At 44.3% G+C, this 12,917-nt stretch overlaps 1 protein-coding gene across 1 annotated transcript; it reads right to left on the bottom strand.

Moving 5' to 3' along the window:
* Nucleotides 1–162: 162 nt before the first annotated feature.
* On the bottom strand, nucleotides 163–8,811 carry CDC23 (cell division cycle 23). The gene is made up of 16 exons (XM_064458195.1): nucleotides 8,642–8,811; nucleotides 8,495–8,567; nucleotides 7,447–7,584; nucleotides 7,136–7,178; nucleotides 6,667–6,772; nucleotides 6,443–6,575; nucleotides 5,009–5,186; nucleotides 4,818–4,915; nucleotides 4,486–4,567; nucleotides 3,747–3,900; nucleotides 3,475–3,594; nucleotides 3,075–3,150; nucleotides 2,711–2,772; nucleotides 1,761–1,839; nucleotides 1,549–1,668; nucleotides 163–661 (listed from the first exon to the last, which is right to left on the bottom strand). Exons 1-16 carry the CDS (start codon nucleotides 8,755–8,757, stop codon nucleotides 491–493), a joined length of 1,749 nt encoding a protein of 582 aa, XP_064314265.1. The 5' UTR covers nucleotides 8,758–8,811; the 3' UTR covers nucleotides 163–490.
* Between the last annotated feature and the right edge of the window lie 4,106 nt (nucleotides 8,812–12,917).

The following is a 12,917-nucleotide window of genomic DNA, read 5'->3' as shown; positions in this document are numbered from 1 at the left end:
AAATGCCTACATCTACTGCTTTAGTGGAACGTCTTCTGTGTAGTTCAAGACAAGCAAAAGTCCTGAAGTAGCCAGGCAGGTAACAGTTTCTGATGTAGACCGCAATGATACCGCTAAAAGGTCACCCCAAGAAGTTCAGTAAAGACCAGAGGTAACAAGGCATAATCAAACTTCAAATATATTTTAGCTCAAGCAGACAAGCTCTTCCCAATCCTTTAGTAGTTGTGTGTATTGGAACATGTCTGCCCTCTAACTGGAATGACTTGGTGAGAAGTAGAGCAGGTTCTCACATCTCAGCATAGGCACTTTCACATAAGCTGCACCTTTGCCTGTCGGGGGCATATCTGTCTTCAGCTGTGGGCTCTAATAACTCCTACCCTTCATGTGAAGGCAACGACGACTGTGGAAATTTCACTGGAAAGCAGTGAGTCCTTGCAAGCCCCATCTGCCATATCACATTCAATGCACAGGTTAGAAGTATCAGCATTGTTCATGGTGTTACAGAAGAGAGATTGAGTGGGGAGACACGACGTGTGGGAGTGTTATTGGCCGACAACGACGCGGGGAGGAAAAAGGGAGCAGCAATATCTGTGGACGAGGTTTCTCCTTGGTTGCGAAGCTGTAAGATCTGCCGCAGCAGGGCCTTTCCTTCTTCTCTAGTCTGAAAACAATTTGTAAAAAAAAATAAATAAATAAATCAAAACAATACACCTATGGATGGGTGGTTTATGGGTCAAATTCAGTATGCAAGCAGTATAAGTTATTATAGTTTGTCATTCTATAAGGCTACAAGCTATAAAAACCATCCTCATTTCTTTTTTCTACTTAAAAACATTAAGGTATGTCACTTTTTTTTAGCCTTTCCTCATTTTATTAACCTGATTTGCATGTTACTTGGGTATTTCAGACAGTGTTACCATCAACCGCTGAAACTGCCTAAATATTCTGGCAAAAAGTAGATTGGAAAAGCTTCACAGAAGCTGAATCCAGGTTCTCCAGAGTTCCAAACAGCTTCATTAAGGATAGGCCAAACACCCTGCACTCAAGGCTACTGTTTACCTTTATGCTGAAGTTAAAAGTCTAGAATTGCCCACTTACAGATACAGAACCTCTCAGTATAGAGTAACATGCAAAACCCAAGTACTATTATATCCTCTGCATTGTCTACACACAGAAAGGCAAGAAAAAAAAAAAGAGTCATGTGAGGACCATCACTACACAGTGTGGGAGTCTGCGGCCATTTAACCTCCTCCCCACCACCATGATTTTCGGCAATCTTATGACAGCCATGTGGAGCCTCAACTTGTTTAATTTAATGAATACCAATAAGGCATGGTTTAATTTTACCATCTACACCATATGTCCATGATTTTAGTCAATCATGAGCAGTATTAGTGATCAGGTATAAACACCACCACTCAGGATGCGACCTGCATGGTAGACAGCCCTCATTCCTTCAATAAAGGATTCCTCCTACTCTGAGGGGAGCCAAGGTCAAGGTCATAGTTCCCCCAAGAAAGAAACACCAATGACTGCACAACTACTCACATCATTGAACGCACAGCATTTCTGAGCACATGCTGAGGCTTCATCCCAGAGCTTACACTTGAAGTAGTATTGGGCCAGGTAACGGAAGGCAGTGCTGACCTCCAGATGTTCCACTATCTCCTACAGCAAGAGGGGTAAAAACCATCATCTTTGAGTGCCTTCCAAGGTAGCTCTACACCATGTTTACTTCTTTTATTCCCAAAGTATCTTACCCCACAGGAATAGATATCCTGGATGTATTTGATATAGCACTGAGCTGCCTGTTCAGATTCATTCAGCTGTTCATGTAGCCTAGAAAAGGAGAAAAATGGGCCACTGGAACAAGACTGCACTGTCAAAGACCTTTTTGGTGTATGAGAAAGTACCTACTCAACCTGACATGGACTAAAGCCAGGTCTTTTCCTTCAGAATTTGCAAGACATGCACCATGTCCTGCCCCTCATGGAAAGAGATGATCCAGGTTGAGAACATTCATATTACCAGGAAGGGAGCCAGTCAGATACCAACTGCTAGAAGCAGTAAAAAACAAAGCAGGGACAGTAGCTTATTCTGTTACACTTTAAAGCTTTCAACAGACTTTTGCCACCCTATTTACTGCTATTTCCTCCAGTGCTCCTTCTTCCCCCGCTACATCCCAAAGTCTTTGTACAGCAGTTTCACCTTTCATTTGCCCATTTCCTTCCCCTTCACTTTTCCACTTTGTAATACTTTATCCCTGCCAAAAATTAGTGCTGACATCCGAGTGTTCACATTTATTTCACATTAGACCCTTTCCCAATGTCAAAATCATATACTGGAAAGGGGAGGGGGCAGGAATCAATCAATCTACAATGTTGTACATCATCTACCATCATGAATTTCTTTAAGATTCAATACAAATACAATTGCTAGCACTGCCTGCTCAAATCACCTCAGGATTAGGAGGTCCCTTGCAACCCACATTATGGTATGATTCCCTCTAATCATCCTGAGGGAAGCTTAAAGCTAAAGCTGGACACCAGAATTCAGTCACTACAGACCTAAAGACACCAGTTATTACACAGTTCCAAAAGTAATACTACCTAACAGCAATTCCACTTGTTTTCCATTTAGCATTTCATCATCAGGTATCAAAGTGCTCGTTCCATGTAATACAATATTGACAGTGATAGTACATACTCACTTTGCCAGTTTCACCAGTGCCATTTTCTCCACATCTCCCACAGCATAAGCTCTCCAATAGCACTGTCAGGGAAGGAAAGTCAGTCAAGCACATCACAAAAACGACTCCAGCTCATGACTCACGCAAGCAAGTCAGAAACAGAAAACATGGCTTTCCTGCAAAGGCACACATGTCATCTATAGACTTTTTATTTATCAGCTGCTCTAATCACATCTCAGTAAAACTTTCCCAATTGTAACTGCCACAGAAATGGTTTCAGTAAGCTCCTAACAAACACACTGCATTTCCACAATTTTGCTGCGAGTCCATCTAGTGTCCTGGGAGATACCCTAAAGTCTTACTCCACACACCTGTTTTCACTTACCTTTTTAGCTTCCACCAACTGATTGAGTTTCTCATAGCATTCTCCTAGAGCAACCAGCATACGAGAATCATTTGGTCTGTAAAAGAGCAATTCCTACATGTAGTTTAATGGACAGCCAGCTGATCTCAAAGGGAGTGGGGGGAAATCTACATCTGGCAGTGTCTGTCATCCTCCCTTACACAAAACATCATTTATACTCCCAATAAGTGCTTTAACTGACAAAGCCTTTGTTAATAGTTAACTAATACAACTAAGAGGATTTAGAATAGCGAGACTGCACGAATCCCATAGCATTGATGTTCTCCCTTCCCCAAACTTAGTTCCTCCGTGTAAATTCCTTAGCTAGTAGCAACAACATCAGAGCAAACACCAATAAACATGGCTCCATTCTCAACTCTACCTGAGCTGGTGGGCCCGTCTGTAGTAATAGAGGCAGTAAAATGGCATTTTGAGGATTTCATAGGTTTGCCCCAAGCCATACCATGCTCTGTAGTCCCTTTTGTTCACCTCTATTGCATGTCTGTCAAAGAAAGGGAGATGAACGAGTCAGAAAGCAGTCAGGATCAAAACCAAGACAGAATTCAGCAGAAGACTAACAAAAAATAGAAGATACTACTTCAATCCTTATGTATACAGACTCAAACATCATTTTGTGCACTACGCAAGTGATACCTGTAAGCCTGGATGGCTGCAGATGTGTTCTTCATTTCCATATACTCATGTCCCATGAGCGTCCAGGCTCCCAGATAACGAGGATTCAGTTTCAAGGCCCTCTGGAAATACAGTGCTGCTTTTTCATGCTGGGAACGCAAGCTATAATAATTCCCTAAAGCAGAAGTCACAATATATAAATAAATTCAAACAACCCACAAACAAAAAAAAACCCCAGCAGAGAAGCAGAAAACAGATGGAAGATGTATTATCCTCTACCTCCTAACTTAAATTATAAAGAGTCCTATTAAAGGCAGATGTGATTCAAACCTGAAGAAACCTGATAGCAGTCCATTCTTCAGTGTTTTGGTCAATTCATTTCTGGTTGTACTAATCAAGATCCCAACCCCCGGCCTTGAAACTTACGTCATGATCCAACCAATTAATTTCCTGGTCCTGACACACAATTATTTCCATTGGAGTTTCAAGACTATAAATAAAGGGACTATGAGCGACATGGGCCTTCGTAATGATTTCTTCAAGTCCTTCCTGCACAGATAGTACTACAGCACCTCTTTCAGCAAGAAATGAGGGAAGAGTGTACTCTATCATTTAGTCTGCTTTTTAGACTGCCTGAAACCACGTTTACCAAGTGGTTTTGATAGCTGTGCTGACTGATCATTTTCACAATTGTTTCTAAGATTTCCTCACACTGCCTGCAGACAGCAGAAGAACAACATGTAAAAGAGCTGACTCTCACCAATTACACAGCAGGTCTCAACACGATACTTGTCTATCTCACAGAGATTATGAGCCAGATAGCTCAACTCAGGCTTCATGCTCTAGTGAAACAAGGAAATGAAAGTTACGAGAAAAGGAGCATGGTACGTGCTTCAACATGGTCATGTTTCAAAGAAAACCTAGGCAGTTAGCAGTGCATACATTTAATCTGTTTCATGGCGTTGCGAAGTGGAAAGCTGAAGCTGGAAGCTTCTATTCAGAAAGGCTAGATGGCATCAGCTGCTTTGCCAGTGTTTAACATACCTCTCATAAAGACCATCATTACAGACAGGCAACTGAAAGAATGCTTACCCTTACATATAGCAAGTTGGAGAAAGTGTCCATGTTTTCTATCCTGTATGGATCTTGTTTCCTTAGCTCATTAAAGATGGATAAAGCTTTGTCAATATCTGAAGAAAGAACAGCAGATGAGACAACAAGAACTATAAATACCAAGTTTGCATTAAGAGGATCATTCCTACTAGCTAGTAAGTGTCACTGACCTCGGATATTGTGGTAGGCAACTGCAATTTGAGAGATGATGTAAGTGCTTTTGGAAAATCCTGCATCAACGAGACTCTGATACTTCTGCAGAGCCTCCTCTATCAGCTGGAGCTCTGTATAAATGTGTGCAAGAAAGAACTCTTTCATCCATGTATCTGGCAAGGACAGGAACTTCAACTAGCAAGAACCAAAGAAGAGGAGGAAGAGATGACAATCAGTATTCTAACAGCCACCTGTGGCAAAGAATCCATTATCTTCCCTCCCATGATTTAGCAGATGGTCTTGAGGTAGGAAGCTTTCCTGAAATCACTTTCTTAAACCGTAACACCAACTACAAAAGAGCAGTATTAGGACTAAGAATTAATATCAGGTTCTGCCAAAGGAGAGACTAAATAATTGCTATAAATTGAGACTATTGAAACAGGAAAGAAGCACCAAGGCATCCAGTCTAAAAAAAATCAGTACAATATGGACCATGTAACTCTGTTTAGTCACTCCCCATCTATTCCTATGACTGCTGAAATTGTAGAAGAATTGAACCCATTTCATTTGGTCAATCACTGAAGGAATTATTGTTTTTAAATCTGACAGCACCTGACTTCAGGTTCAGCCACTGGCCTTATTTCTCCATTAAATTCAGAAGTCCTTCAAAAGACTGCACTTTATTCCTATGTTTGAACCTCAATATCACATCACTATTTTTCATGAGCTAAGTGAACAGACTCCAAATAACCTCATCAAAACACATTTCTCTTCTTCCACAGATCAGTAAGGCTCTCTTCTGTGCCACCTCTACTTTTTAAAATATTCCACCAGCCAGAATTGACTGAAGAATTCCAGGAGTGGTCTCATAAAATCCCATGCATAAAGAAACACAGTCTATTTTGTTTCTACCTGTAAGTTCAATTCTTTGATACAGTTCATCTCACACGTGCAGCTTGGCATTTGATAAAGGGAACAGTACATAGTGTTTTAGTTTTAAAAGCAGTGATTCTATATACCCTTTCAGGCTACCAAAAATGCTCAATACCTGTGGAACTAGAACCAGATTAAGAGAAGGGAAAAAAAAAAAAAAAAAACAAAAGAGAGAGAGAGAGAGAAATATCTTAGAAGGATCTCCTTCATGTGATAAGGCAATAACCCTACTGACAACTACCTCAGAATATGTGAATTAGCCATTTCTTAAACCACTTTGTAGGTGAATAATAAGAAATAAGCCCAACCTCTATAAAGATTCTCAAGCTACCATATGGCAAGCAATTGAAGAAAAAGAGGCTTTACCACATAATTTACTTTCTTGGATTGCCTTGCCTAACAGTCTCACAGATTAAAGCAGTGGGCGACATCAATCTTGTGGCAACTGAACCATTGGTTACTGAATCAGGTTAAATGCTGGAATTTGTTACCGCATCTTGATATCTCCCAAGTTTTACCATCTCTTTATCTGTAATCAAGTTGCAAAGTTCCAGCCAGGCTCCCCAGTGCAAAGGTAAGACATGGGCAGCTTCAACGAACACATCTATTGCTTCTTTCACCAGGTCCAGCTTCCGCAGCACAACACCGTACCTGTAAAGTTATCAGGTTAATCAGAATCATAAGACTCTGCATATCCACACAAATACACATTAATACATTAGGAACGCATGCAGACACTTACAGATAAAGGCCAAATCCATCCAGTTCCCGTGCTTTATGTTTCTTGCTGAGCTCAACTCTCAATTCTCGTAGAGCTTCATTTTTCACCTGTCCTTTTTCCAGAGGTCCTACATGAAGAAAGTCAAACAGCTAGCTTTCAATCAAGATTCTTACCACAGCAATTACAAAGTGTTGGGTATATTCAGAATCATCACTGATGTGACCTCAAGGCCTCCCAGTATGTGGTTATTTTCCTCTTTTTAAAAGAAAATCACTTCATCTGTTCACCTGCTTAATCAGGAGAACTAACAGATGAAAATATGTAACCTGTATTAAACCAATGAACTAAGAGAGCATGAAAGAAAACGTGTTACAGCACACTATTTTCCGAAAATTGAGGGGAAAGCCATAAAATCAAGATGATTTACATGAAGAGGCATTACGGGAAGCTTCACTACATTGTCTTGTGTTCTCTGACACCAGAGACTTACCCAAACTATCCACTGTTTCATCGTCCTTCTTCTTCTCCCCTGACTGTGGAAAACAGAGGAAACCCAAGATTACATTACAATAGCACATTCATTACAGAATCATAGAATCATTAAGCAGCAGTTTGCCAAACTGAGACTTCACAAATATCACAGTTCTAAAATGAACACCCCTATCTCCCTCCACCCCAAACATATTATTTGTATTTCTAGGTGGTCATTTGGAACAGAATAGGCAAAGAAAAAGGTATGGCAGGGAGGGGTGGGAAGCAGGGGAGTTTAATGCCAAGAGGCAACTTTTCCTTCTATCTTACCAGGTATCGAGAGTACATATACAAGAAGTAAGCTTTCTGACTCTTGCAGCCCCGTAGAAAATAGGCAGCCCTATCATATTCCTTCAGATCAAAGTAAGACTTGGCTAATGTATAGGCATCCAGATCACGAGCATCCTCCTGCAGGAACACAGAAGAGTTTAAGTCCTCAGAAGCTCTGACATGCTTTAGGAAAAACACCTAGTTACAAACATACCAGTGAAACTGCTCTGAAAGTTAAAACCTAGTTTATTCGTCCTCAAAGATGGTTTGAGTACCATTAGAGAAGTCCTTCCGTTCCCTCACATGATCCAATTCCTAGTTCTCAAATACTGAGCACAAACTAGTTAGAAACATTTAAAATAAACAGATTCCAGAAAACATGATGCGGCAAGCTGCTAGAAGGCGTGGATTAGCTGTTCAATGAGCATGAATGACCATAAATGAGAAACCTACTCAGGAATTCCATATCAAACAATATTAATCCACTAAGTGAAATGCAAACATTTCCTTGGTAACTATGCCTTGAAAGGCATTTGTGACATGTCACACTGCTGTAATTTAACAAAACAGGCATAGAACCCAAGTCCTCCTGTACACCTACGGAGATGGGATGGCAATACAACTTGTTCCTCCTGTGTCCTAAGGAGCACAAGTTTAATGGCACAACGTAATTTGCATTACAATAAATTCTGGCCCTAGTAAAGACGAATAAAAATTTAAATTAAGGAGCGTGATTTCAAACTTTGCTTACAGAGTCCCTCACTTAGGGCACAGCACACGTAAAAGGGAATGCTTTCATCTGGGAAAGCACGTCCAGCTCGGTCCGCCCCACCGCACACAGGACGGAAGGGCACTTCGCCGCCTGACAGAACCATCGGCACTCAGAGCAGCCTCCGGCACGTACGTTTTTAAAAAGACCACGGTCGCCTTTTTCCCTTAATAGCTGCAGAGAGGGTTAAAAGCCGGCCCGCGGTGCCCGCTCCAAGGGGAACCACGGCCATGTCAGTCCCACTCGGCCGGGCTCGCCCCCACCCCGCCCCAGCCGTACCTCCGTGAGCGCCGGCGGCGGCGGCAGCTCGCTCAGCGGCAGCGGGTCCAAGGCAAAGGCCAGCTCGGAGGCCCTGCGAGGAGAGAGACCCGTTAGCCCAGGGCCCGCGGGGCGCGGCGCGGGGCCCGGCCCGCCCGCGGCGCTCACCACTTCCCGCTGTGCTGCAGGCCGCGCTCGCGGCTCCGCTCCGCCACGCTCAGCAGCTGCTTCTTGATCTCCCGCAGGTCCGAGAAGTCGCCGCTGCCGCCCAGCCCCGCCGCCATCCCGCCGGCGCGCCTCCCAGCCAACCACAGCCCCGCACACTCAGCGCCCGCCGCCCTGTAGACGCAGCCTTCTCCTTGGGCGAGCTCGAGAGGCCTCGCTACCAATCAAAGGAGGCGCGCTGAAGCCTTGCCGCCTGATTGGCCGGTTGTCGCGGAGACGCGCTCTTGCCGCGTAGCGCTGTGCAGCGGCCGCGATAGCGGAGCCTGGGACTGCGCTGCGGGACGGGAGGGCGGTGGCATGGCCCGGCCCGGCCCGGCCCGGCCCGGCCCGGGCTTGCCTCGCCTCGCCTCGCCTCGGCCCAGCGGGGCTCGGAGGGCCCGGCGGCCCCGCCCGCCTATCCGCCCGCTCAGGGTGCGGGGGGCCCCGACGCGCCGCTGCCGCGTCGTGCGGCCGCCGCCTCTCGCCGCACGCCCCGCCCCATCCCGCCCCGCCCCGTACCGCGCCGCGCCGCGCGGCCTTTCTCGGGGCTGAGGCCGGCTGGTCCTGCCGGGCCGCAGGGCGCGGCCCGTGCTGCGGCCCTCGGTGCTGCCGCCCGAGCGTGGGTGGCGGCCTGAGGAACGGGGAGCGGGCGCCGGGGCCCGCGTGAGGAGCGGCCCCTCCTGGGGCTCCTTCGTCCCCGTCTCGGTCTGGTCGCCCGGGGGCCGAGGCCCTTGCCGGGAAGTATCTCCTTTTGGAGCGGGGAGCGGGAATTATTGGAACCATTTAATTTGGAGCAGCCTGCTGAAATCAAGGTTGACAGAAATTGCCCAGTATATTGGGTTATTTATAGTCTTTCTTGGTCTTTAAAATAGACAAAGCAAATTAGCCCATTGTTAGAGGTTTGGTTTTAATATTGCATGGTTTTTTCCTCTCTTAATTTTAGGCAAACGCGTTGCAAGCTCGGTTGTGGCTTTGACGGGAAATACTGCCATTACTCTGCCAGCCTGTATGTGCAAGATGTAAATAAAAACGTCTTTGTTGTTATTGGTATTACAGAGATAGGTCTAGTTAACACAAAATGCCTGACTCATTCCATCTCCTTGCCCTGCCCCAAAACACAGATGAAGAGAGACTTGGAATTTTCCTTTCTGAAAATAAATTTTTTTTGTCCTTACGGTCTCTTTTGTGTTCTCTATATCTGGGAATCAGCTGTTAGAGTGGGCTGTTCTGTACTCTTAAATCCTGTGTTCGGTAATTACATTGTTCTAATTTAAGGGCGTTCAGGTTTTGAAGAATCCAATGAGTGTTTATTTGTCTGTGGTGTGAGGTCTGTGAAGTAATTTTATCAAAGTCTTTTACCTTCAGCTTTGGGCCCACTGGGTATTGCATACTGTTTTCCTGGCTGGAAACTGTGACAATATGCTTGAGGTGCTCTGTGAGGTTTCAATAAGAAATACAGAACCTTCTGCAAAAATGCACCAAATGCTACTTATTTGGATGCTTGCTTAAATCTAGGCAAAATACCCTTTATGCGGGGTTCCTAATGTGTGCCACTCAGGCAGCTGTGCTCTAACTGTTCATACGATTGCTCTTCTAGAAGAGCAGCAGTTCTGACAGCTATGGCATACTGGGCTGTTTAGTGAGAAAACGTTTGTTTTTTGGTACCCAGCCAGGTGGGTCTGGGTGTGTGAATAGTTGTCCCTGCAGCAGCTCGCCAGCTGCTGGTCTTTGTGGTTCCAACTATTCGGCTGAAGGTGGCGCTTTGGGCTCTGTCTTGAAGCAGCAGGAAGAGGATGAAAGGGTACTTAATGATGGCCGAGAGTTCAATAATTCAATTGCTCGAGACTTGCTTCATAATGAGAACTCATAATTCTTCCTGTCATTCCATTGTGTAATACACGCGTCTTTTAAGTGACACCCAGGGCTGGTTTTTAGAGCAGGGGACTAATTATATCGTCTCTGCATGAAAACCGATAATATCTTAGGGAGATATGGATTAACTTAGCCGTACTAACTGTGTGCTGTTGGAAGAGCAGGCGTTTGTTCACCATGTCATTGCACAGCTACCTGGGTGACTTCTCTAGTCCCTCACAGAAACATGGTGACAAAACCAGTGAAGGTCAGTGTGGGGGAATAAGTCCATCACACAAATGGGGTGTGTAGATAGTTACTTTAAAAGGATTTTTCCCCCCCAAAGTTAAGATCTTAAAACGTTCAGCTGATGCCCAATGAAATCTGATATAAGTGACCTTCACCAAGCCAAGTGCCTTGCCAATACAGGAAATTTAATCTGTCGACAGAGTTAGAGAAAATCCAGACTTTTGCATTATCTGAATTCAACTTGTTTATAATTATGATGATGATGCTGTCAAACTTGTTTAAAAATCAGCTGTGATCACAGGTTCTTGTATAATTTTACACTGAGAAATTTGACATAATAAGAACTTCTTTTCTACTGTTGGTTGTATTCTCTATTTAGCACAGTTAATGCAACTCTTACTTCTGCTTGTTGTACAGTCTGCCAGGACATCATTGAGGTTAGAGCCTGGAAACCATGTGACCCAAAGATGGGAGGGAAACCATTTATTCTTGATTCACATCAAGACTGAGGAATAAATTCTCACAAGCTGGATAGTTTCAAAAGGCAGGAGATTGCCTATCAGAAGTGAAGAAGGTTACCCAGACATTTGTATCAGCTCAGTGACGCAGTTACTGAATTCTTGAGCATGGAATTACTTTTATTTGTTTAAGCGAACTCTTGTCAAACTTCTAATGGAGACAAGCTTTTCTTTCCAGTATCCTTTATCCTTTCTAGTAGTGTTATTACTCCCAGAAATTACAATCATTTTTATTTCTGGACTCTGTGTGTGCTATGTTAGACCTCTTCAAATGACCTTTGGCTCAAAAAGAGAAAAAAAAAGCAGTATGAATTCTTTCTCTGTTAGAAAACAAGAACTTGGTAGGTACTTGCCATACTTTTTAACTGTTCTGAGCAGAGTTCTGACAACTTTAAGCTACATGTTCCTTTTGCACCGAATTGTAGTAATTTACATTGAAGGGCATTTTTTGGTCATCAGGTCTAACCCCCTGCAGAAAGTAGAACCAACTGTAAAGCAAGATCCAACTTCAGATTTGTCTGTACTCCTGCCTCATTTAACAAGGTGTGATTTTTTAAAATTATTTTTTCTTACCTGTCCCGCCCCCCACCGCCTCAGTCTTGGTACTGGGATGAAGAAATGCAGCATGGAGCTTCTCTGGCAGGAGTGGGTCTGCCCTGGTATAGGCTAGAAGTTATCAATAGTCAGTGTAGAAAGAGGACACTTTAGCCTGTCTCTAGTTTCTCTGCAGAGTACTGGTAATACTTGAATTGCTGGTATAGTTGCTTAGGGGTGGTACAGTACCGGAGAGAAGTAGCAGAGCCTTTCTTGGGATGTGAGAGGGAAGACTGGCAATGCGAGCGAGGCTGGTAGGGAGTTGGGAGGATATGCAAAAAGGTCGGTAAGACCAACACGAGCAGAGAGGAGTGGGAGCTCTTGGATCACAGTAGATGGTGCCTGTGAGGGAGGGAGCACCACAGAGAAGTGGAGCTGCTGGGGAGAGGGTGTGCCGACACTACCAGCTCAGCTTTCTCTTAATCTTAGCAGCAGGTGGGGTCTGGCTACACTTGTCCTGGTTAGATACTTGTAGAGCATTTCTGATGTCAATAACCTCCACAATTCTCATTGCCACACCATTTTCTTCAGAATGGATGTTAAAATGGGGGCAGGGCAGATGAGAGGGGTAGGAGGTACAGAAGATACAGAAATGCTTAAACAACTCAGGTTTAAAGAATGCTGTTAGACCATGGGACTAGGGGGACCCAAGCAGCTGGGATGGGGACTTTGCAGGGTGTGGAGAGTGGTAGGAAGTACGGAGTGGACGTTTCATGTATGTGGAAAACAGCTGCCATCTTCTGTCGTCCTTCTTTGGGGTACTGTGGGGTTTTCAGTAAGGTCAATATGAAGTAGTGAGTGAGCTGGAGCAGGTATCTCTACTGTCTATATCTGCTATTAGGAAGTTCTCACTGTAGGATTTTCTACAATCTGAGGAACAGTTGTCAGCACCAGCTGGCAGAGACTGGACTACAGGAACCATTGACTTGGCAGCTTCGTGTTCCTGGTGAAGCCTACATGTTTGGGTTTCCTTTCATACTGGTTCTGACCTGGTTATTAGAGCAGGCAAGTGACAATCTGACACTGGT

This window comes from Phalacrocorax carbo, chromosome 8 (assembly GCF_963921805.1).
Source record: "Phalacrocorax carbo chromosome 8, bPhaCar2.1, whole genome shotgun sequence".
NCBI lineage: Eukaryota > Metazoa > Chordata > Aves > Suliformes > Phalacrocoracidae > Phalacrocorax > Phalacrocorax carbo.
Note: the sequence above shows the minus strand (reverse complement) of the source record. Positions and strands in the feature narration are given on the sequence as shown.